Consider the following 26,767-nt stretch of genomic DNA (forward strand, 5'->3'; position numbering starts at 1 on the left):
TTTTTGGAGAAATGTCCTCTGGTCTGATGAAACAAAAATAGAACTGTTTGGCCTTAATGACCATTGTTATGTTTGGAGGAAAAAGGAGGCTTGCAAGCTGAAGAACACCATCCCAACTGTGAAGCACGGGTGTGGCAGCATCATGTTGTGGGGGTGCTTTGCTGCAGGAGGGACTGGTGCACTTCACAAAATAGATGGCATCTTGAGGATGGAAAATTATGTGGGTATATTGAAGCAACATCTCAAGACATCAGTCAGGAAGTTAAAGCTTGGTCGCAAATGGGTCTTCCAAATGGACAATGACCCCAAGCAAACAGCCAAAGTTGTGGCAAAATGGCTGAAGGACAACAAAGTCAAGGTATTGGAGTGGCCATCACAAAGCCCGGACCTCAATCCTATAGAACATTTGTGGGCAGAACTGAAAAGGCTTGTGCGAGCAAGGAGGCCTACAAACCTGACTCAGTTACACCAGCTCTGTCAGGAGGAATGGGACAAAATTCACCCAACTTATTGTGGGAAGGTTGTGGAAGGCTACCCGAAACGTTTGACCCAAGTTAAACTATTTAAAGGCAATGTTACCAAATACTAATTGAGTTTATATGTAAACTTTTGACCCACTGGGAATGTGATGAAAGAAATAAAAGCTGAAATAAATCATTCTCTCTACTATTATTCTGACATTTCACATTCTTAAAATAAAGTGGTGATCCTAACTGACCTAAGACAAGGAATTTTAACTAGGATTAAATGTCAGGAATTGTGAAAAACTGAGTTTAAATGTATTTGGCTAAGGTGAATAAATTAATTTGCATTCTTCTCATTACTCTGTAGGCTACACAGTATCATAAGAGTGTCATCCTCCTACATCTCACATCTGCCTCGAGTTGCACTGAACTCTGCCTCGAGTTGCACTGAACTCTGCCTCGAGTTGCACTGAACTCTGCCTCGAGTTGCACTGAACTCTGCCTCGAGTTGCACGGCTGTGCTAGCTGTCTGCTGTGCCACCTGTCTGCTGTGCCAGCTGTCTGCTGTGCTAGCTGTGTGCTGTGCCAGCTGTGTGCTGTGCCAGCTGTGTGCTGTGCCTGCTGTCTGCTGTGCCAGCTGTCTGCCGTGCCAGCTGTCTGCCGTGCTAGCTTGGCTCAACACAAGGGCAGCCCAGGCTTCAGACTGGGAGCATGGTGTTTGCAACGCCAGGGTTGTGGGTTCGATTTCCACGGGGGGCCAGTACGGAAGTACGGCCCAGGCTTCAGACTACACATACAACTGAAATTATCTGACCATCTAGGAGATGGAGAGTCAAGGATGGGAGAAGTCCTCAACTTCAAAAAACGTTGTTCTCTCCATAGCGAAGCTATCTTAGTTTACCTCTCTGTACTCACTACTGGCCTTGTTTGTTGTGGTTAAAATGGTAATGACACACCCAAGAAACAGCCACATCAAAGCGTGGCCCTGCATGGAGTAATGACCAAGCCAAAATACCAGGCCAGATCAGGAAGTGCGCTTCTCTTTTCAGCAATTTACACAGAACATTTCACCAAAAAAAAAAAAACACATTTACTTGAATAACAGTGTAGATGCAGAAACGTGTTAACGGAATGATGGCGACAACACAAACCTACATTCTGTTAACCAAACTGCATCTTCATTGTTCTTCAAGTAGGCTTAAATATGTTTTCTGTAAATCACTGTCCTTGTGCATATAGTTTCGGTGTTAAAACTTTGAAATCAATGGGTTTTGTTTTTTAATCTGAGCGTTATTCCATAACAGTGTTATCTCCCGTGATGCTTTCTAACGAGACTTCTAAAAAACGGTCGTACCGTCATTCATTACCGTATTAGTCAGCTTATTGAAATTGATGTTTTTTGTCGTTATTTGAGACTAGTTTTAGTAATGAAATGACATTGATTGACTAAGTAGTATAAATAAAAGCTCCACTCCATTGACTGTTTCCTTCTGGAAGGTTCCTTGAGCTACAGGGGACATCAGAGGATACGTCCGACTTCTATAGTGATGCATAGAAATTGTTCAATAATTTGCCGCTGAAAAACGGGGCTCTTTGCTTTGCATTGGGGGGGAAAAATGCTTAAATTTAGACTAATTAGCTTTGCTGTCACTGGAGAATCTGGAGCCATGTTTACTAGGAGAACAAGACCATCACCGACGATGTGGAATGAATATAACATGCTCTCCTCCAGATATGCCTACCTGACTGTTGTCGCATTGACATCCGACTGGCAATAGAAACACACACACACACACACACACACACACACACACACACACCCGCGAACAAAAACACGTCGCCACCACCCAAATCCCGTTTTACCTCCTTTCTGTCCTGTAAACATTCCAGGACCGCTAAATTGTTGCTCCATGTGTGTTTGGGACAGAGCCGGGTCAAGTCGTCCCAACAGGACTGTTCTTCCGCCAGCTTCCACCCGGTAGCCCTCCGAGGCTGCGTCATGGCCGCAACAGCAGCAGGAGCGACCGGACCGGGCGCTCCAATAATAATATTAATGGGGACCGGAGGGTTTGCTGGCTGATTACCGAGTCCGTTTCCATTGCCGCTAGGTGCTTTCAATCCTTGAACGGTACACAGACAGAATGACACTGACAGTAAGAGCAGCTGAACACGTCCGCTCGTCGCCATCTTCGGGGAAATTGTATGAGAGTATAGCGGCAGCGGAACGGTCTGCGTGTGCGCTTAACGTTGGCTGGCCCATAGATATACGCTAAAGGTATCTAGATCCGTAATATTCCCGAACAAAAAAAATATTCTGACAATATAAAATGCATGAATGTCTATTTACTATATGGAAGTGTATGGTTTAGGATACAGCAATATTTATTTGTGACATTAGCACAAACCCTAGCATATCTGTGTCTGCGCCGATCTATTACAGTGGATAGTGCTCTCTGTCTGTAATCTACCCCCCTCCCATCTCTAGAATGTACCTAGAAATACACCGAGTGGACAGAATATTAGGAACACATCTTTTCATGATATAGTAGACTGGCCAGGTGAAAGCTATGATCCCTTAGTGATGTCACCTGTTATTAAATCCACTTCAATCCATTTAGATGAAGTGAAGGAGGCCGGTTAAATAAGGATTTTTAAGCCTTGAGACATGTATTGTGTATTATTCAGAGGGTGAATAGGCAAGACAAAAGATTTAAGTGCCTTTGAACGGGGTGTGGTAGTAGGTGCCAGGCGCACCGATTTGAATGTGTCAAGAACTGCAACGCTGCTGGGTTTTTCATGCTCAACAGTTTCCCGTGTGTAACAAGAATGATCCACCACCCAAAGGACACGCAGCCAACTGGACACAACTGTGGGAAGCATTGTAGTCAACTGTAGTCAACATTGGCCAGCATTCCCTGTAGTCAACATGGGCCAGCATCCCCTGTAGTCAACATGGGCCAGCATTCCCTGGAGTCAACATGGGCCAGCATCCCTGGAGTCAACATGGGCCAGCATTCCCTGTAGTCAACATGGGCCAGCATCCCTGGAGTCAACATGGGCCAGCATTCCTGGAGTCAACATGGACCAGCATCCCTGGAGTCAACATGGACCAGCATCCCTGGAGTCAACATGGGCCAGCATTCCCTGGAGTCAACATGGGCCAGCATTCCCTGGAGTCAACATGGGCCAGCATCCCTGGAGTCAACATGGGCCAGCATTCCCTGTAGTCAACATGGGCCAGCATTCCCTGTAGTCAACATGGGCCAGCATTCCCTGGAGTCAACATGGGCCAGCATTCCCTGTAGTCAACATGGGCCAGCATCCCTGGAGTCAACATGGGCCAGCATTCCCTGGAGTCAACATGGGCCAGCATCCCTGTAGTCAACATGGGCCAGCATCCCGGTTAACGGAAGCTGTTCTAACGGCTAAGGGGGTTGAACTCAATAGTAGGAAGGTGTTCCTAATGTTTTGGACACTGTGTAACCATCGGCTTGCTCTATCAATTTGATCAAGGCCAGATTAACATCTACGAATAGACAAATGTATCTTAAGGCTATGCTCGATTTAATAATGAAGGGTATTTTGTCACCATATTCAGTGTCTCCACCCTATTCTTCTGAAGTTATTTGCAAATAAATTCTCCTTGTGAATATATCAAATACTGTGCTATTGAAACTAACGCTATCGATTTGCATACAAATGAACAAAAATCTCTCTCTCTGAAGTCCAACAATGAAATAATATTGACATATGATAAAGTGAATTAATTCAGGTAGCCTAGGCTAGTAGCCTTGTGTACCTCTGTAAGAACACTGTGCTCCGGGGGTGAACTGAGGAGACAGGAGAGAACACCGTGCTGAGGAGACAGGAGAGAACACCGTGCTGAGGAGACAGGAGAGCACACCGTGCTGAGGAGACAGGAGAGAACACCGTGCTGAGGAGACAGGAGAGAACACCGTGCTCCAGGGGTAAACTGAGGAGACAGGAGAGCACACCGTGCTGAGGAGACAGGAGAGAACACCGTGCTGAGGAGACAGGAGAGAACACCGTGCTGACAGGGGAAAACACCGCTGAGGAGACAGGAGAGAACACCGTGCTAACAGGAGGACACCGTGCTCCGGGGGAGAAGCTGAGGAGACAGGAGAGAACACTGTGCTGAGGAGACAGGAGAGCACACCGTGCTGAGGAGACAGGAGAGAACACCGTGCTGAGGAGACAGGAGAGAACACCGTGCTGGAGACAGGGAGAACACCGTGCTGCCGGGGGAAAAGGCTGAGGAGACAGGAGAGAACACCGTGCTGAGGAGACAGGAGAGCACACCGTGCTGAGGAGACAGGAGAGAACACCGTGCTGAGGAGACAGGAGAGCACACCGTGCTGAGGAGACAGGAGAGAACACCGTGCTGAGGAGACAGGAGAGCACACCGTGCTGAGGAGACAGGAGAGAACACCGTGCTGAGGAGACAGGAGAGAACACCGTGCTGAGGAGACAGGAGAGAACACCGTGCTGAGGAGACAGGAGAGCACACCGACTGACTTTTGAGAGAGAGGCTGCAGACAGGATTTCTCTACTTCAACCACTTTAATGTTTCTGCCTGTCTGGACCCAGGAACTACTGTATGATTGATTCTGTATGTGCATCCCAAATGGCACCCAATTTTCTAAACAGTGCACTACTTTTGAACAGAGTAGTGCACAATAAAGGGAATAGGGTGCCATTTGGGACTCCGGCTGTGTCTGGAAATAGAGGGGCTTCACCGCCTGTCAATCACATTCTACTATATTTTTCTCTAAAGTGTATTGAGGCTTAAATTCACATTTATTTTTGTTGGTTAAAATGCACTTTAAATAAATTGTAATTTGATTTGTTTCATTGCGGTTCTTTGAGCCCTGGCGGAGGGAGAGGGTGGGTGGCTAGGGCTGGCTGAGGTGGAGTCAGACACAGGGCAGAGACTTCCGACAGAGTACTTCCGAAATTGCACCCTATTCCCTACATAGTGCACTACTTTTGACCAGTGCCCTATGACAGTGTCACAAGTATCTTCGTCTTCTGACGATAATGCGAAATCGTCATCGGAAAAGGTAGACCAATACGCAGCAGGTGTGCAGTTATTCATTTTGAACATTTAATTAAATCAACACGAATACAAAAACAACAAACAAGAAAACGAACGATAAACTGACAGTCTGGTAAGGCACAAGGCTCAACACAGAACAATCACCCACCAATCACACACACAAACACACCACCCTGAACCACATAAAACAAATACCCTCTGCCACGTCCTGACCAAACTACAATACTAATTAACCTTTATACTGGCCAGGACGTGACAGACAGGTAGTCAGACACAGAGCAGAGATAGGAACTCCCAGCTCTATACTCTAGCTGTCACGTTCTGACCAGTAAAAGGGGTTATTTGTTAATGTAGTTTGGTCAGGACGTGGCAGGCGGGTGTTTGTTTTATGTGGTTCGGGGTTTGTTGGGATATGTGTTTATGTAGAAGGGTGTTTGTTTAGAGTATTCCGGGGTTTTTGGTTATGTTCTGTGTTGTGTATTTCTATGCTCTATCTATGTTGTGTATTTCTTTGTGTTGGCCTGGTATGGCTCTCAATCAGGAACAGCTGTACATCGTTGTTGCTGATTGGGAGTCATACTTAGGTAGCCCTGTTTTTTACCTGTCTCTTGTGGGAAGTTGTTTTTGCACTGCTGTGTTAGCCTGCATTACTGTTCGTTTTCTTGTTTTGTTTATTTAGTGTTCAATAAAAGTTTAAAATGAGCACTCAAACCGCTGCACCTTGGTCCATTACATACGCCGACCGTTACAGAACTTCCCACCACCAACGGACCAAGCAGCGGGGGTTGGAGCATCGGGGAGAAGGATGGATTTGGGAGGATAAATGAAGGAAGCTGGAGGAGAATGAGAGGCAGCCCCAATACATTTTTTTGGGGGTGGCACGTGGACAGATCGGCAGAGCCGAGGATGGAACCAGAGCCAGTCGAGGTGAAATTGGAGGTGAGTGAAGCAGAGACTATTAAAGAGTTGATGGGAAAATTGGAGGAGAACAATATGAGAGAGCTGCTGTGTTGGTGTTTTAGGCATGACATTCGCCCTACGGAGCGTGTCCTCAAATTGATGTCACCTGAATCAGCTCTCCATACTTGTCCTGAGGTGCGTGCTAGCCGTCTGGTGAAGACAGTACCAGTCACCACGCACCAGGCCTCCAGTGCGTCAGCCCAGTCCAGCTCGTCCTACTCCTGCTCCTAACACTAGCCCTGAGGTGCGTGTATCCAGTCTGGCGTGTCCAAAGCCAGCCCCACGCACCAGGCCTCCAGTGCGTCAGCCCAGTCCAACTCATCCTGTTCCTACTCCTCGCACTAGCCTTGGGGTGCGTGTATCCAGTCTGGTACCTCCACTACTAGCCCCACGCACCATGCTTCCAGTGTGTCAGCCCAGTCCAACTCGTCCTGTTCCTGCACCTCGCACTAGCCTTGGGGTGCGTGTATCCAGTCTGGTACCTCCACTACCAGCCCCACGCATCAGGCTTTCAGTGCGCAGTCCCCGTCCAGAGCTTCCGGCGACAGTGCCCCGTCCAGAGCTTCCGGCGACAGTGCCCCGTCCAGAGCGTCCGGCGACAGTGCCCCGTCTAGAGACGGCCCACAGTCCGGAACCGAGTGAGACGGCCCACAGTCCGGAACCGAGTGAGACGGCCCACAGTCCGGAACCGAGTGAGACGGCCCACAGTCCGGAACCGAGTGAGACGGCCTACAGTCCGGAACCGGCGCAGTCAGAGTCGCCCTACAGTCCGGAGCTCCCAGAGTCGCCATTCAGCCCGAGGTCTACAGCGAAGCGCTTCAGCCCGAGGTCTACAGCAACACGCTTCAGCCTGAGGTATTCAGCGGGGGTGGACAGGTTAGGTGGGGGACTAAGGCCAGAGCCTGAGCCACCTCCATCCACAGTAGGAGGATTGGGGAGGGGGGGTGTAGCACGGGAACCTTCGGAGACGGCAGCCACCCTCCCTTCCATCCCTTTAGTTTGGGGGGGTTTATTTTTGTGTTTAATTTTTGTGTGACGTGCATCTGGGGTCTGCACCTTTGGGGGGGGGTACTGTCACGTTCTGACCATTAAATGGGTTATTTGTTATTGTAGTTTGGTCAGGATGTGGCAGGGGGGTGTTTGTTTTATGTGGTTCGGGGTTTGTTGATATATGTGTTTATGTAGAAGGGTAATTGTTTAGAGTATTCCGGGGTTTTGGTTATGTTCTATGTTGTGTATTTCTATGTGTTGGCCTGGTATGGCTCTCAATCAGGAACAGCTGTACACCGTTGTTGCTAATTGAGAGTCATACTTAGGTAGCCCTGTTTTCACCTGTCCCTTGTGGGAAGTTGTTTTTGCACTGCTGTGTTATCCTGCATTACTGTTCGCTCGTTCGTTTTCTTGTTTTGTTTATTTAGTGTTCAATAAAAGTTTAAAATGAGCACTCAAACCGCTGCACCTTGGTCCATTACATATGCCGACCGTTACAGAACTTCCCACCACCAATGGACCAAGCAGCGGGGGTTGGAGCATCGGGGAGAAGCTCTAAACCCCCAGCTCTGTACCCCCTAGCTCTGTACCCCCTAGCTCTGTACCCCCTAGCTCTGTACCCCTAGCTCTGTACCCCTAGCTCTGTACCCCCTAGCTCTGTACCCCCAGCTCTGTACCCCCTAGCTCTGTACCCCTAGCTCTGTACCCCCTAGCTCTGTACCCCCTAGCTCTGTACCCCCTAGCTCTGTACCCCCAGCTCTGTACCCCCTAGCTCTGTACCCCTAGCTCTGTACCCCCTAGCTCTGTACCCCTAGCTCTGTACCCCCAGCTCTAAACACCAAGCTCTAAACCCCTAGCTCTGTACCCCTAGCTCTGTACCCCCCAGCTCTGTACCCCCAGCTCTGTACCCCCTAGCTCTGTACCCCCTAGCTCTGTACCCCCAGCTCTAAACCCCTAGCTCTGTACCCCCTAGCTCTGTACCCCCAGCTCTGTACCCCCTAGCTCTGTACCCCTAGCTCTGTACCCCCTAGCTCTGTACCCCCTAGCTCTGTACCCCCTAGCTCTGTACCCCCTAGCTCTGTACCCCCTAGCTCTGTACCCCTAGCTCTGTACCCCTAGCTCTGTACCCCCTAGCTCTGTACCCCCTAGCTCTGTACCCCTAGCTCTGTACCCCTAGCTCTGTACCCCTAGCTCTGTACCCCCTAGCTCTGTACCCCTAGCTCTGTACCCCTAGCTCTGTACCCCTAGCTCTGTACCCCTAGCTCTGTACCCCTAGCTCTGTACCCCCTAGCTCTGTACCCCAAGCTCTGTACCCCTAGCTCTGTACCCCCTAGCTCTGTACCCCCTAGCTCTGTACCCCCTAGCTCTGTACCCCTAGCTCTGTACCCCCTAGCTCTGTACCCCTAGCTCTGTACCCCCTAGCTCTGTACCCCCTAGCTCTGTACCCCAAGCTCTGTACCCCTAGCTCTGTACCCCTAGCTCTGTACCCCCTAGCTCTGTACCCCCTAGCTCTGTACCCCTAGCTCTGTACCCCTAGCTCTGTACCCCCTAGCTCTGTACCCCCTAGCTCTGTACCCCCTAGCTCTGTACCCCTAGCTCTGTACCCCTAGCTCTGTACCCCTAGCTCTGTACCCCCTAGCTCTGTACCCCCTAGCTCTGTACCCCTAGCTCTGTACCCCTAGCTCTGTACCCCCTAGCTCTGTACCCCCTAGCTCTGTACCCCCTAGCTCTGTACCCCTAGCTCTGTACCCCTAGCTCTGTACCCCCTAGCTCTGTACCCCCTAGCTCTGTACCCCCTAGCTCTGTACCCCCAGCTCTGTACCCCCTAGCTCTGTACCCCCTAGCTCTGTACCCCCTAGCTCTGTACCCCTAGCTCTGTACCCCCAGCTCTGTACCCCCTAGCTCTGTACCCCCTAGCTCTGTACCCCTAGCTCTGTACCCCTAGCTCTGTACCCCCTAGCTCTGTACCCCTAGCTCTGTACCCCCTAGCTCTGTACCCCCTAGCTCTGTACCCCCTAGCTCTGTACCCCCTAGCTCTGAACACCAAGCTCTAAACCCCCTAGCTCTAAACCCCTAGCTCTGTACCCCCTAGCTCTGTACCCCTAGCTCTGTACCCCCTAGCTCTGTACCCCCCAGCTCTGTACCCCCTAGCTCTGTACCCCCAGCTCTGAACCCCTAGCTCTGTACCCCCTAGCTCTGTACCCCCTAGCTCTGTACCCCCTAGCTCTGTACCCCTAGCTCTGTACCCCCTAGCTCTGTACCCCCTAGCTCTGTACCCCCTAGCTCTGTACCCCCAGCTCTAAACCCCCTAGCTCTGTACCCCTAGCTCTGTACCCCCTAGCTCTGTACCCCCTAGCTCTGTACCCCCAGCTCTGTACCCCCTAGCTCTGTACCCCCTAGCTCTGTACCCCCTAGCTCTGTACCCCTAGCTCTGTACCCCCTAGCTCTGTACCCCTAGCTCTGTACCCCTAGCTCTGTACCCCCTAGCTCTGTACCCCCTAGCTCTGTACCCCCCAGCTCTGTACCCCCTAGCTCTGTACCCCCTAGCTCTGTACCCCTAGCTCTGTACCCCCTAGCTCTGTACCCCTAGCTCTGTACCCCCTAGCTCTGTACCCCTAGCTCTGTACCCCCTAGCTCTGTACCCCAGCTCTAAACCCCTAGCTCTAAACCCCTAGCTCTGTACCCCTAGCTCTGTACCCCCCAGCTCTGTACCCCTAGCTCTGTACCCCCTAGCTCTGTACCCCCTAGCTCTGTACCCCCTAGCTCTGTACCCCCCAGCTCTAAACACCAAGCTCTAAACCCCCAGCTCTAAACAATTGAGTCTGGGTCACAAAAGGGCTTTATTAGAGATAGGAATCCTCCTCCTGATCACGCTAGTTAATCAGCATCTTGATACGCCTGTCAAGTGGATGGAATATCTTGACAAAGGATAAAATGCTCACTAACAAGGATATAAACACATTTGTGCACAACATTTGAAAGAAATAAGCTTTTTTGTACGTATGGAAGAATCCTGGGATCTTTTTATTTCAGGTCATGAAACATTGTTCAGTGTAGTTACACACACACACCACACTCCTGGGATTTGAACTCATAGACTTTTGGTTTCACGGCATTGTTACTCTTCCAGCTGAGTCAGAGAGAGAAATTAAATGCTGAAAAAACAGCACACCTGAGTTGTAAAATGCTGTGTTTAAATTGTTCAATATGGTACTAACTTCTGGCTGCTTCCCTGATGTCTGGAACCAGGGGCTCATCTCCCCTATCCATAAAAGTGGAGACAAATCAGACCCCAATAATTACACGGGAATTTGCGTAAACAGCAACTTGGGAAAGGGTTTCTGTTGCATTTTTGAATTCAAGATTCCAAACCTTTCTTCAAGAAATGTAATAAGTAAGTAAATGTCAAATTGGCTTTTTTTACCCAAATATCACACTACTGACCATATATATATATATATATACACACACTAATTAATAAACACGTCCACCAAAAAAAAAAGAGGTCAAAATTCTATTTGTGTCACGTCCTGACCATAGTAAGATGTTATTTTCTATGGTAGAGTGTCACGTCCTGACCAGTATAGGGGTCTATTTGTTATTGTAGCTTGGTCAGGACGTGGCAGAGGGTATTTGTTTTCATGGTTTTGTGTATATGTTTAGATAAGAGGGATATTTTGTGTAGAGTGTTTTTGGGGATTATTTGTGTGCGTGTATTGTAGAGGCGTTATTTCATTTATGTGTTCCGGGGTGTTGGGTATGTTCTTGTGTTTTGTATTTCTAGGGGCTGTTCTAGTTTTTGTATTTATTTGTTGACCTGGTATGGCTCTCAATCAGGAACAGCTGTACATCGTTGTTCCTGATTGAGAGTCATATTTAGGGAGCTTGTTTTCACCTGTCGTATTGTGGGTAGTTGTTTTTGCACTGCTTTTAGTTAGCCTGCAAATCTGTTCCTGTCGTTCTTTGTTTATTGTTTTTTTGTGTTCTTTATAATAAATATAATGTTGAGCACGCAACCCTCTGCGCCTTGGTCTTTACATTACGACACCCGTGACATAGAGTAGGTCAGGGCGTGACAGGGGGTGTTTTGTGTTTTCTATGTTTTGTTTTTCTATGTTTAAATTCTAGTTTTTCTATTTCTATATTGTTGTTTTTTGGGATGATCTCCAATTAGAGGCAGCTGGTCCTCGTTGTCTCTAATTGGAGATCATACTTAAGTTGGGGGGGGGAAGGGGTTTCCACCTGTGTTTGTGGGTAGTATTTTTTGTTTAGTCTCTGTACCTGACAGAACTGTGCGCTGTCGTTGTTTCTCTTTGTTATTTTGCTTCAGTATTTTGAGTTATAATAAATTATCATCATGAGCACTCAACACGCTGCGCTTTGGTCCCCTCTCTACAACAGCTGTTACGATTTGGCACAAAGGTCTATTCTTCAAAATTCTCCAAAGTGGGCTTGGTGGTAAAGGTGTATGACTTAGTAAAATGTATGTACACAGAAAACATGTGTGCAATAAAAATCCAAAACCAAAGAATATAATTATTTTTACAAGGTCGAGGTGTGAGAAAAGGCTGCAGTTTGAGTCCAAACCTTTTCAACATTTATATCAATGAATTAACTGACATGTTGGACCATTCTCCAGCCCCAGGACTCACACTATTTAACACAGAGGTGAAATACCTGCTATATGCTGATGACTTGGTTCTTCTATCACCAACCAAAGAATGTCTTCAACAGAACATTAACATTCTAGAGCTATATTGCCATAATTGGGCCCTGGCAGTACATTTCACAGCACGACAGGGGAGGGAGAAACAGAGATGCACCTTCTTCTTTTACTCTGAGAAATATTCCTCACCAAGAGATTCATTAGTCGCAGAAATTACGACATTTATTCCAAATTTTAACTTATTAAACCCAGAGGGAAAACAACAAATACTCATGGGCCAAGGAGCAACGGCTCCTCTTGCAGCCACATTTATATTCGCCTGCCATAGCCTGAGAGACATCTTTTTAACTAGGCAAGTCAGTTAAGAACAAATTCTTATTTCCAATGACGGCCTAGGAACAGTGGGTTAACTGCCTTGTTCAGGGGCAGAATGACAGATTTGTACCTTGTCAGCTTGGGGATTTGAACTTGCAACCTTTCAGTTACTAGCCCAACACTCTAACCACTAGGCCACCCTGCCGCCCCATTGAATAATAACATCTGCATAGTAAGCAGTAACTTACTAATTATCAGTATTATTCCAAATATTAATGGTAGGGGTGATAGTAATGGTAGGGGTAGTAGGGCTGATAGTAATGGTAGGGGTAGTAGGGCTGATAGTAATGGTAGGGGTAGTAGGGGTGATAGTAATGGTAGGGGGAGTAGGGCTGATAGTAATGGTAGGGGTAGTAGGGCTGATAGTAATGGTAGGGGTAGTAGGGCTGATAGTAATGGTAGGGGTAGTAGGGGTGATAGTAATGGTAGGGGTAGTAGGGCTGATAGTAATGGTAGGGGTAGTAGGGCTGATAGTAATGGTAGGGGTAGTAGGGCTAAAAGTAATGGAAGGGGTAGTAGGGCTGATAGTAATGGTAGGGGTAGTAGGGCTGATAGTAATGGTATGGGTAGTAGGGCTGATAGTAATGGTAGGGGTAGTAGGGGTGATAGTAATGGTAGGTGTAGTAGGGCTGATAGTAATGGTAGGGGTAGTAGGGCTGATAGTAATGGTAGGTGTAGTGGGGCTGATAGTAATGGTAGGGGTGGTAGGGGTGATAGTAATGGTAGGTGTAGTGGGGCTGATAGTAATGGTAGGGGTAGTAGGGCTGATAGTAATGGTATGGGTAGTAGGGGTGATAGTAATGGTAGGGGTAGTAGGGGTGATAGTAATGGTAGGTGTAGTAGGGCTCATAGTAATGGTATGGGTAGTAGGGCTGATAGTAATGGTAGGTGTAGTGGGGCTGATAGTAATGGTAGGTGTAGTGGGGCTGATAGTAATGGTAGGGGTAGTAGGGCTGATATTAATGGTAGGGGTAGTAGGGCTGATAGTAATGGTAGGGGTAGTGGGGCTGATAGTAATGGTAGGTGTAGTGGGGCTGATAGTAATGGTAGGGGTAGTAGGGCTGATAGTAATGGTAGGGGTAGTAGGGGTGATAGTAATGGTAGGGGTAGTAGGGCTGATAGTAATGGTAGGGGTAGTAGGGCTGATAGTAATGGTAGGGGTAGTAGGGGTGATAGTAATGGTAGGGGTAGTAGGGCTGATAGTAATGGTAGGGGTAGTAGGGCTGATAGTAATGGTAGGGGTAGTAGGGCTGATAGTAATGGTAGCAGTTTAACGTAATATGTAATATGTTGCACTGTATGTGTGTTTATAGTTTTGTTTAATGTTGTGTTTGTAAGTTGTTTTGTCTGGAACGTTGTCTCCCCATTAAGCGAGTCGGAGTCGGAGGCCGAGACTTCTCTGGTCTCTGCTCCTCCCGTTGTGGGGTCTGAGACGCCGACGGCTCCCACCATTAGCTCTGACAAATTGAAAACCCTAGTCATTGGCGACTCCATTACCCGCAGTATTAGACTTAAAACTAATCATCCAGCGATCATACACTGTTTACCAGGGGCAGGGCTACCGACGTTAAGGCTAATCTAAAGACGGTGCTGGCTAAAGCTAAAACTGGCAAGTGTAGAGAGTATAGAGATATTGTTATCCACGTCGGCACCAACGATGTTAGGATGAAACAGTCAGAGGTCACCAAGCGCAACATAGCTTCAGCGTGTAAATCAGCTAGAAAGATGTGTCGGCATCGATTAATTGTCTCTGGCCCCCTCCCAGTTAGGGGGAGTGATGAGCTCTACAGCAGAGTCTCACAACTCAATCGCTGGTTGAAAACTGTTTTCTGCCCCTCCCAAAAGATAGAATTTGTAGATAATTGGCCCTCTTTCTGGGACTCACCCACAAACAGGACCAAGCCTGGCCTGTTGAGGAGTGACGGACTCCATCCTAGCTGGAGGGGTGCTCTCATCTTATCTACGAACATAGACAGGGCTCTAACTCCTCTAGCTCCACAATGAGATAGGGTGCAGGCCAGGCAGGAGTCTGCCACTAGCACAGTCAGCGTAGTCAGCTCAGCTTTCCCCATTGAGACCGTGTCTGTGCCTCGATCTAGGTTGGGCAAAATTAAAAATGGCAGTGTTCGCTTTAGCAATCTCACTAGTATAAAGACCTCCTCCATTCCTGCCATTATTGAAAGAGATTGTGATACCTCACATCTCAAAATTGGGTTACTTAATGTTAGATCCCTCACTTCCAAGGCAGTTATAGTCAATGAACTAATCACTGATCATAATCTTGATGTGATTGGCCTGACTGAAACATGGCTTAAGCCTGATGAATTTACTGTGTTAAATGAGGCCTCACCCCCTGGTTACACTAGTGACCATATCCCCCGCCCATCCCGCAAAGGCGGAGGTGTTGCTAACATTTACGATAGCAAATTTCAATTTACAAAAAAAAAAAACTATGACGTTTTCGTCTTTTGAGCTTCTAGTCATGAAACTGTTTACAGGCCTCCTGGGCCATATGCAGTGTTCCTCACTGAGTTCCCTGAATTCCTATCGGATCTTGTAGTCATAGCAGATAATATTCTAATTTTTGGTGACTTTAACATTCACATGGAAAGGTCCACAGACCCACTCCAAAAGGCTTTCGGAGCCATCATCGACTCAGTGGGTTTTGTCCAACATGTCTCTGGACCTACTCACTGCCACAGTCATACTCTGGACCTAGTTTTGTTCCATGGAATAAATGTTGTGGATCTTAATGTTTTTCCTCATAATCCTGGATTATCGGATCACCATTTTATTGCGTTTGCAATTGCAACAAATAATCTGCTCAGACCCCAACCAAGGAGCATTAAAAGTCGTGGTATAAATTCTCAGACAACCCAAAGATTCCTTGATGCCCTTCCAGACTCCCTCTGCCTACCCAAGGACGCCAGAGGACAAAAATCAGTTAACCACCTAACCGAGGAACTCAATTTAACCTTGCGCAATACCCTAGATGCAGTTGCACCCCTAAAAATTAAAAACATCTGTCATAAGAAACTAGCTCCCTGGTATACAGAAAATACACGAGCTCTGAAGCAAGCTTCCAGAAAATTGGAACGGAAATGGCGCCACACCAAACTGGAAGTCTTCCGACTAGCTTGGAAAGACAGTACCGTGCAGTATCGAAGAGTCCTCACTGCTGCTCGATCATCCTATTTTTCCAACTTAATTGAGGAAAATAAGAACAATCCGAAATTTCTTTTTGATACTGTCGCAAAGCTAACTAAAAAGCAGCCTTCGCAAATGGAGGATGGCTTTCACTTCAGCAGTAATAAATGTATGAACTTCTTTGAGGAAAAGATCATGATCATTAGAAAGCAAATTACGGACTCCTCTTTAAATCTGGGTATTCCTCCAAAGCTCCATTGTCCTGAGTCTACACAACTCTGCCCTGGACCTAGGATCAAGGGAGATACTAAAGTGTTTTAGTACTATATCTCTTGACACAATGATGAAAATAATCATGGCCTCCAAACCCTCAAGCTGCATACTGGACCCTATTCCAACTAAACTACTGAAAGAGCTGCTTCCTGTGCTTGGCCCTCCTATGTTGAACATAATAAACGACTCTCTATCCACCGGATGTGTACCAAGCTCACTAAAAGTGGCAGTAATAAAGCCTCTCTTGAAAAAGCCGAATCTTGACCCAGAAATTATAAAAACTATCGGCCTATATCGAATCTTCCATTCCTCTCAAAAATTTTAGAAAAAGCTGTTGCACAGCAACTCACTGCCTTCCTGAAGCCAAACAATGTATACGAAACGCTTCAGTCTGGTTTTAGACCCCATCATAGCACTGAGACTGCACTTGTGAAGGTGGTAAATGACCTTTTAATGACGTCAGACCGAGGCTCTGCATCTGTCCTCGTGCTCCTAGATCTTAGTGCCGCTTTTGATACCATCGATCACCACATTCTTTTGGAGAGATTGGAAACCCAAATTGGTCTACATGGACAAGTTCTGGCCTGGTTTAGATCTTATCTGTCGGAAAGATATCAGTTTGTCTCTGTGAATGGTTTGTCCTCTGACAAATCAATTGTAAATTTCGGTGTTCCTCAAGGTTCCGTTTTAGGACCACTATTGTTTTCACTATATATTTTACCTCTTGGGGATGTCATTCGAAAACATAATGTTAAATTTCACTGCTATGCGGACGACACACAGCTGTACATTTCAATGAAACATGGTGAAGCCCCCAAAATTGCCCTCGCTAGAAGCCTGTGTTTCAGACATAAAGAAGTGGATGGCTGCAAACTTTCTACTTTTAAACTCGGACAAAACAGAGATGCTTGTTCTAGGTCCCAAGAAACAAAGAGATCTTCTGTTGAATCTGACAATTAATCTGGATGGTTGTACAGTCGTCTCAAATAAAACTGTGAAGGACCTCGGCGTTACTCTGGACCCTGATCTCTCTTTTGAAGAACATATCAAGACTGTTTCAAGGACAGCTTTTTTCCATCTACGTAACATTGCAAAAATCAGAAATTTCTGTCCAAAAATGACGCAGAAAAATGTATCCATGCTTTTGTTACTTCTAGGCTGGACTACTGCAATGCTCTACTTTCCGGCTACCCGGATAAAGCACTAAACAAACTTCAGTTAGTGCTAAATACGGCTGCTAGAATCCTGACTAGAACCAAAAATTTTTATCATATTACTCCAGTGCTAGCCTCCCTACACTGGCTTCCTGTTAAGGCAAGGGCTGATTTCAAGGTTTTACTGCTAACCTACAAAGCATTACATGGGCTTGCTCCTACCTATCTTTCCGATTTGGTCCTGCCGTACATACCTACACGTACGCTATGGTCACAAGACGCAGGCCTCCTAATTGTCCCTAGAATTTCTAAGCAAACGGCTGGAGGTAGGGCTTTCTCCTATAGAGCTCCATTTTTATGGAATGGTCTGCCTACCAATGTGAGAGACGCAGACTCAGTCTCAACCTTTAAGTCTTTACTGAAGACTTATCTCTTCAGTAGGTCCTATGATTAAGTATAGTCTGGCCCAGGAGTGTGAAGGTGAACGGAAAGGCTGGAGCAACGAACCGCCCTTGCTGTCTATGCCTTGCCAGTTCCCCTCTTTCCACTGGGATTCTCTGCCTCTAACCCTATTACAGGGGCTGAGTCACTGGCTTACTGGTGTTCTTCCATGCCGTCCATGGGAGGGGTGCGTCACTTGAGTGGGTTGAGTCACTGACGTGGTCTTCCTGTCTGGGTTGGCGCCCCCCCCTTGGGTTGTGCCATGGCGGAGATCGTTGTGGGCTATACTCGGCCTTGTCTTAGGACGGTAAGTTGGTGGTTGGAGACATCCCTCTAGTGGTGTGGGGGCTGTGCTTTGGCAAAGTGGGTGGGGTTATATCCTGCCTGTTTGGCCCTGTCCGGGGGTATCATCGGATGGGGCCACAGTGTCTTCTGATCCCTCCTGTCTCAGCCTCCAGTATTTATGCTGCAATAGTTTATGTGTCGGGGGGCTAGGGTCAGTCTGTTACATCTGGAGTATTTCTCTTGTCTTATACGGTGTCCTGTGTGAATTTAAATATGCTCTCTCTACTCTCTTTCTCTCTTTCTGTCTTTCTCTCGGAGGACCTGAACCCTAGGACCATGCCTCAGGACTACCTGGTATGATGACTCCTTGCTGTTCCCAGTCCACCTGGCCGTGCTGCTGCTCCAGTTTCAACTGTTCTGCCTGCGGCTATGGAACCCTGACCTGTTCACCGGACGTGCTTGTTGCACCCTCGACAACTACTATGATTATTATTATTTGACCATGCTGGTCATTTATGAACATTTTAACATCTTGACCATGTTCTGTTATAATATCCACCCTGCACAGCCAGAAGAGGACTGGCCACCCCTCATAGCCTGGTTCCTCTCTAGGTTTCTTCCTAGGTTTTTGGCCTTTCTAGGGAGTTTTTCCTAGGGAGTTTTTCCTAGCCACCGTGCTTCTTTCACATGCATTGCTTGCTGTTTGGGGTTTTAGGCTGGGATTCTGTACAGCACTTTGAGATATCAGCTGATGTACGAAGGGCTATATAAATACATTTGATTTGATTTGATATAGCCTTGGTACCGGTACCCCCTGTATATAGCCTTGGTACCGGTACCCCCTGTAAATAGCCTTGGTACCGGTACCCCCTGTATATAGCCTTGGTACCGGTACCCCCTGTATATAGCCTTGGTACCGGTACCCCCTGTATATAGCCTTGGTACCGGTACCCCCTGTATATAGCCTTGGTACCGGTGCACCCCTGTATATAGCCTTGGTACCGGTACCCCCTGTAAATAGCCTTGGTACCGGTACCCCCTGTATAGCCTTGGTACGCCCCTGTATATAGCCTTGGTACCGGTACCCCCTGTATATAGCCTTGGTACCGGTACCCCCTGTATATAGCCTTGGTACCGGTACCCCCTGTATATAGCCTTGGTACCGGTACCCCCTGTAAATAGCCTTGGTACCGGTACCCCCTGTATATAGCCTTGGTACCGGTACCCCCTGTATATAGCCTTGGTACCGGTACCCCCTGTATATAGCCTTGGTACCGGTACCCCCTGTATATAGCCTTGGTACCGGTACCCCCTGTATATAGCCTTGGTACCGGTACCCCCTGTATATAGCCTTGGTACCGGTACCCCCTGTATATAGCCTTGGTACCGGTACCCCCTGTATATAGCCTTGGTACCGGTACCCCCTGTATATAGCCTTGGTATATAAATACATTTGATTTGATTTTGATTTGATTTGCTATTGGACCAGGTCTCTCTTGGAAAATAGATATTATCTCAATGAGGAAAAACCTGCACTGATATGCAGTGCCTTAGACCACTGCGCCACTCGGGAGCGTGCAAAAACAATTTAGAGGAATATACTGAAACGGTGACTGAGTTTATTAGGAAGTGTATGGTGTATGAAGTGTATGATGTCACACCCACTGTGACTATTAAAACCTACCCTAACCAGAAACCGTGGACATTCGCGCGAAACTGAACGCGAGAACAGCAGCATTTAACCTCTATGGGCTAGGTGGGACGCTTGCGTACCACCTACTCAACACCCAGTGTAATCCCGTGGCGCGATATTCAAATACCTCAAAAATGCAAAAACTTCAATTTTTCTTGTAACTGTTTATTATTGATTCTCATGACAATACAATGTTGCTTTACTTTGTTTGTAAACAATGTAATTGTAAACAAACACTGTACGACCTCAAAACGTGGTTAAAACTAATGTTGATATCATGGATGGTCAGTCAGAGGTCTATCTATGCATTTGAGTGGTTACATTTCTCCAGCCCCATCCCTCAGCCCATCCCAAATCAGTGGCAGGGTGGCTGCTTATTTTTTTAACTCCAGATTTAACACACATTGTTAAAAAACGTTTCAAATTAAATCACGCTGACAGATTTGAATGAGATTGTATTTAAATTTTTCTTATAATCTGTGCTGTTTTGCACCACAGAGATATCAAAACTAATCATATAGATAGCTAGAAGACTGGATGATCAAATCCAAGACAACATATCCTAAATTCTGCAAGGCACCCAAACTTTGTCAAATGTGAGTTCTCAGTGAAACAAAGCTTTAGGTATGTTATTTATCAGATTGTTGCATTATCAACCTTAGTGTGCATTTGTGAGCTTTGTACTCTCCCATTCCTGGTCATTATAATATAAACCGTAATGTACAATATTTGCTATCAGGCCTTTGTGCTAAAGTCAAGCATTTGATGAATTAAAAGGTACAATGTTCTCATTTGCTATGCTTTCTTTATTGATTAACAGAATGCTCAGTGTTACATAGGAATCATTTAAATGGTATTACTTTACTCAGGTTTTTCAAAATAATATCTGACTAACACAATGCAATATAATACCTTATAACCCTTTGGTATATTCAGAAGAAATAAACCTGCTGCTAAAATATCATTTCTATAATTCAATTGTTAATTGATTGAAAACAACATTAAAGAAACATTTCTAAATTATCTCTGACAGTGAATTTATGACATAAAAGCTAACATTTAGTGTCAGAAAAATATAAAAAATTAAACTGATAAATTGCCATGCAAAAGCTAATATCTGTCACAATTTTGGGCTGATTCTGCCTCTCCAACTCAGGGTTTTATTTGCCATACCAGAGGAAGATAGGGTTTCCTCCAGAATCTCTATTGAGATCTTCATCCAGCCGGATGTAGCCCTCGTTGAAAAGGTTGATGTGTTCAGGGAATGAGATGGTGGCAGCAACGTCACAGATGTAGGTCTCACTCTTTCTCTTCAACCAGAGGGTGATGAAATCTCCTGAGTTACCGCGGTTCAGATTGCATGGTAGCCTTTCCCAGCCGAGTTTGAACTGAGTGGCTTCTTCGTTCTCATCAGTGGTGAGGAAGAGATCTACAATGGGAATGTTATACTTAGGGCTTGCACCACTAGAGTACCACAGATGGATGACGTCTCCGTCTGTTCCAGAGTTGAGGTTTTCTGGGAGCTCAGTGAACCTTGCTTTTTTCAGGCCATCTTTCATTGCATCAGTGAATGAAAACTGGACTCTGGTGATGGGTTTACCAGTGCCCCTTTTTGAACCAGATGTAAACTCTGGTGGCGGATGAAGTGCCTTTACTGAGGTTAACATTTATCTTGTCATAGTCTTGGTCATGAAGCTCTTGCTCCCTTTCAGGGCTAGTGGAGATTGCAATTTCTGTGATGTATTTGGAAGCCATCTTGTGTCGTTGGAGAAAAGAGTCTGTAAAGTGAGAATAAATAGTGACATTGGTCAACACCTCATGTGTAGCAAGAAACAACACACTAACTACACCAAAGACCAGGACATTTGATAAGTATAAAATATGAAGGAATTAGCGGCCAGCTTTACTAAGTATTTTCTCCAGGTGTTCTAAAGGGGATACATGGCTTGTGAAAATGATGACTTCAAGGATGCACCAAAACACCCTGAACAGATACTAAAACAGACAGTTGGGCTCGGCTGAGTCAAATGATTTATTATAATAATATATCAATGAATTGGTTTACTGAAAAAACAACACTAAAACACATAATCACACATCAGGAGTGGTAACAACGCCCCCTAGAGGACAGCATTAGTCATGTATTTGTTTTCCTCTTACATCAATTATGATCCAAATTGAAGACTCTGATTCTTTGATCATCTGAATCAGGTGTTATGGTGCTAGTGGAACAAGTGAAACCCATGTATCCCACCACCACCCTGCCCTTTATAGTAACACAGACATACTCATATACACATCAGAACCCTTCATTGGAAGTAATTTCTTTACCAGTGATGTTGAGTTCTTCCTCTGTTCTGGAGTGTCTTCTCTGGGAGAAAGTGTCTTCTCTGGGAGAAAGTGTCTTCTCTGGGAGAATGTGTCTTCTCTGGGAGAAAGTTGTAGAAAGTGTTTTCACATCGAAGAGCTGAGTGTCTCTTTTATACATTTTCTCCAGTTAAGTTGGCAAATGACTCACCATTCAGAGCTCTACACAATACATATTCCTAGGAACTTTATCTTTCCTCCTCCTCAACCTACACCCCTCCTGTCATGTCCTGACCCTGGTATGAGGTCATTTTTCCCTAGTAGATTGGTCAGGGCGTGACAGAGGGGGTGTTTCGTCTATGTGTTTTGGGTTTTCTGTTTTCTAGGTGGGTTGTCTAGAGTTTCATTCTATGTTGTCATTTTCTATGTTGTGGCCAGGTATGGTTTCCAATCGGAGGCAGCTGTCATTCATTGTCTCTGATTGGAAGCCATACTTAGGCAGCCTGTTTTTCATGGGGTTTTGTGGGTGGTTGTTTTCTGTTTAGTGTATTCACCTGACGGAACTGTTGTCGGTCGTTTTCTTGTTAAATTGTATTCATGAAAAAAGTAAATATGAGCACTGTACACGCTGCGCCTTAGTCTCCATTCGACGACCCTTGTGACAGAACCCCCCACCGGGAAAGGACCAAGCAGCGTGAGAGGAGGTACCTGGATTCGTGGACGTGGGAAGAAATCCTGGATGGAAGGAGACCCTGGAGTCAGGCTGGGAAGTATTGTCGCTCGAAGGAGGAATTGGAAGAAGCCAAGAGGGAGCAACGGTATTATGAGGCGCTGTATCCTCCAATAAGGGAGGCGAAGAGACTGCCCCCCCAAAGAAAAATTCGGGGGGCATACGGGGAGTTTGACGAGGTCAGGGGGAGCCCTGATCTAACTTCCCGGGCATTTCGGAGAGAGCCATGGAGTAAACCGGAGCCAGTCGGGGGAGTCAAGCGCGGAGCACGACGCTAGATTCCGGAGAGAGGTACTGGCGGAAAGGGCACGGCGGAGCAGGCACACAGAGGGGCGAGCAATGCATTATGGAGTGATGCGCACTAGGTCGCCCATACGAACTCACAGTCCGGTGCGGTCGATACAAGCTCCTCAACGTTGCCGTGCGTGAGTTGGCCGGCAGCCAGGAAAAAGTGCGCCGGCTCAACGTATCTGGCCTCCAGTACGGCTCTTCGGCCCAGGATACCCTACGCCTGCTCCACGCATGGTACCCCTCATTCCCCAGCACAGCCCTGTTCGTCCTGTGCCAGCGCTCTGACCTTGCCGGGCTAGAGTCAGCATCGAGCCAGGACGGGTTGTGCTAGCCGCAAGCGCCAGACCTCCAGTAAATCTCCATGGCCCAGTGCGTCCGGTGCCTGCTACGTGCACTCTCCCTCAAGTGTGCACCTATAACCCGGTACGGCCGGTGCCTGCTGTGAGCACTGAGCCCTTAGTGCGTCTCCCCAGTCCGGTGAGACCGACTCCTGCTCCATGTAAAAGGCCTCCAGTGATAATTGATGGTCCGATGCCTGTAAGGATGATCCAGGGCACTAAGCCTCTAGTGATGATCCATGGCCTGTAGGGACATTAAATGGCACGAAGCCTGAAGAGGTAATCCATGGCCCAGAACCTGAGGAAAGAATCCTTGGCAAGAAGCATGGAGGGATTCTAAATGGTCCGGAGCTTGTAAGGATAAACCATGGCACGATGCCTGTCGGAATAATCCATGGCCCGGCACCTGTAGTGAGAATCCAAGGTAAGAAGCCTCCTGTGATGATCCTTGGTGCCGAACCTATAGAAATGATCCATGGCATGGAGTCAGCAGCAACGGTCATTAGTCCGGAACCGAGTATGACGCCTCCTAGTCCGGAGCCTCTGACGACGCTGTTCCGTCCGGAGCCTCCAGCGACACTTCTCAGTTCAGAGCCTTCAGCAACGCTCCCCAGCCCAGGGCCTCCAGCGATGCCTCCCAGTCTGGAGACGCCAGCGACGCTTTCCAGTCCAAGGCCTTCAGTGGAGTTCTGCAGCCCAGAGCCTTCAGCGGAGGTTTGCAGCCCAGAGCCTTCAGCAGTGGTCTGCAGCACAGAGCCTTCAGCGGCGGTCTGCAGCCCAGAGCCTTCAGCGGCGGTCTGCAGCCCAGAGCCTTCAGCGGCGGCCTGCAGCCCAGATCCTCCAGCAGCGGCTTGGAGGTCGGAACCTCCAGCAGTGGTCTACAGCACAGTGAGTCTGGTAAGGATCTAGAGTCCGATTCCTTCATTAATGATGCACAGGCCTATGTTACAGAAGCAGAGGGATCTGCAGGCGGAATCGAGGTTACGCCCTGAGCCAGAGCCACTTCGATTGCTGGAGGATCGGGAGAAGAGGAAGGTTCTGGGTGGGGCACATGAGCCGCCATAGACTGTTGCCCTCCCTTTGTGTTTGGGGTTGTTGTTGTTGGGGTTTTTGGTCTGGGTGCAGTTGGAGTCTGCACCTTTGGGGGGGGATACTGTCACGTCCTGACCCTTGTATGAGGTCATTTTTCCATAGTAGGTTGGTCAGGGCATGACAGGGGGTGTTTCGTCTTTGTGTTTTCTGTTTTCTGTTTTCTAGGTAGGTTGTCTAGAGTTTCATTCTATTCTTGTGGCCAGGTATGGTTTCCAATCAGAGGCAGCTGTCATTCATTGTCTCTGATTGGAAGCCATACTTAGGCAGCCTGTATTTCATGGGGTTTTGTGTGTGGTTGTTTTCTGTTTAGTGTATTCACCTGACGGAACTGTTGTCGGTCGTTTTCTTGTTTTGTTGTTAAAGTGTATTCATTAACCTGTTGGGGCTAGAGGGCAGTATTTTCACGGCCGGATAAAAAACGTACCCGATTTAAACTGGTTACTACTCTTGCCCAGAAACGGGAATATGCATATTATTAGTAGATTTGGATAGAAAATACTCAAAATTTTCTAAAACTATTTGAATAGTGTCTGTGAGTATAACAGAACTCATATGGCAGGCAGATGAGAACCTGAGCAGATTTCAAGCAGGAAGTGCCCTGTCTGCGATTTTGTAGTTCTGCTTTTGCTTGTCTATCGAAACTACAGTATCCGTGGGGTTATGTTGCACTTTCTAAGGCTTCCATTGGCTCTCTAAAGCCACCAGAAAGTAGATTGGGGGGGTCACCTGTCTCTGGGCAAAGTATAGGAGCACTGTTTGTTAATGGACTGCCTGAGGACAAAGGGAATGGAAATGCGCATTCACGAGAGATCACAATTTTTTTTCTTTCTCTCTTTGAATCAATACAACGTTGTCCGGTTGGAATATTATCGCTATTTTACGAGAATTTTTTTTTACGAGAAAAAAACATACCCGATTTAATCTGGTTACCACTCCTACCCAGTAACTAGAATATGCATATACTTATTACATATGGATAGAAAACACCCTAAATTTTCTAAAACTGTTTGAATGGTGTCTGTGAGTATAACAGAACTCATTTGGCAGGCAAAACCCTGAGACATTTTCTGACAGGAAGTGGATACCTGATGTGTTGTATTGCCTTTAAACCTATCCCATTGAAAAAACACAGGGGCTGAGGAATATTTTGGCACTTCCTATTGCTTCCACTAGATGTCACCAGCCTTTACAAAGTGTTTTGAGTCTTCTGGAGGGAGATCTGACCGAACAAGAGCCATGGAACGATGATGTCCCATTAGACACCTGGCGCGAGTTCATGTTGGGTACCCTCGTTCCAATACGTTATAAAAGAGTATGCATTCGTCCACCTTGAATATTATTCATGTTCTGGTTGAAAAAGGCCCTAATGATTTATGCTATACAACGTTTGACATGTTTGAACGAACGTAAATATATTTTTTCCCCTCGTACATGACGAGAAGTCCGGCTGGCTTAGATCATGTGCTAACAAGACGGAGATTTTTGGACATAAATTATGAGCTTTTTTGAACAAAACTACATTCGTTATGGACCTGTGATACCTGGAAGTGACATCTGATGAAGAGAATCAAAGGTAATGGATTATTTACATAGTATTTTCGATTTTAGATCTCCCCAACATGACGTCTAGTCTGTATCGCAACGCGTATTTTTCTGGGCGCAGTGCTCAGATTATTGCAAAGTGTGATTTCCCAGTAAGGTTATTTTTAAATCTGGCAAGTTGATTGCGTTCAAGAGATGTAAATCTATAATTCTTTAAATGACAATATAATATTTTACCAATGTTTTCTAATTTTAATTATTTAATTTGTGACGCTGACTTGACTGCCGGTTATTGGAGGGAAACGATTTCCTCAACATCAATGCCATAGTAAAACGCTGTTTTTGGATATAAATATGAACTTGATAGAACTAAAAATGCATGCATTGTCTAACATAATGTCCTAGGAGTGTCATCTGATGGAGATTGTAAAAGGTTAGTGCATCATTTTAGCTGGTTTTATGGTTTTGGTGACCCTGTCTTTGAATTGACAAAACATTACACACAACTCTTGTAAATGTACTGTCCTAACATACTCTAAATTTATGCTTTCGCCGTAAAACCTTTTTGAAATCGTAAAACGTGGTTAGATTAAGGAGATGTTTATCTTTCAAAGGGTGTAAAATAGTTGTATGTTTGAAAAATTTGAATTTTGACATTTATTTGGATTCAAATTTGCCGCTCTTGAAATGCACCTGCTGTTGATGGAGTGCACCACGGGTGGCACGCTAGCGTCCCACCTAGCCCATAGAGGTTAAAAGGGTGTTTGGTTTAGTATTTCCGTGTTTTGGTTTATGTCTAGGTAGTTCTATGTGGAGTCTAGTGTGTGTATGTCTATGTTTGGTTAATTGGGGTTGGGACTCTCAGTTGAAGGCAGGTGTTGTCTATCTGCCTTTGATTGAGAGTCCCATATATTAGGGTGTGTTTGTGTGTGTGATTTGGGG

General features: G+C 46.5%; 1 protein-coding gene across 1 annotated transcript in view; it reads right to left on the bottom strand.

The window, feature by feature from the left end:
* Nucleotides 1–2,912, bottom strand: part of LOC106588060 (Golgi apparatus protein 1) — a 54,730-nt gene extending 51,818 nt beyond the window's left edge. The window contains exon 1 of the mRNA XM_014176726.2: nucleotides 2,328–2,912. Within this exon, the coding sequence (XP_014032201.2) occupies nucleotides 2,328–2,651 (324 nt within the window). The 5' untranslated portion in view covers nucleotides 2,652–2,912. The remainder of the gene's footprint in view (nucleotides 1–2,327) is intronic.
* Nucleotides 2,913–26,767: the final 23,855 nt, after the last annotated feature.

Source organism: Salmo salar, chromosome ssa26, assembly GCF_905237065.1.
Source record: "Salmo salar chromosome ssa26, Ssal_v3.1, whole genome shotgun sequence".
NCBI classification, from domain to species: domain Eukaryota; kingdom Metazoa; phylum Chordata; class Actinopteri; order Salmoniformes; family Salmonidae; genus Salmo; species Salmo salar.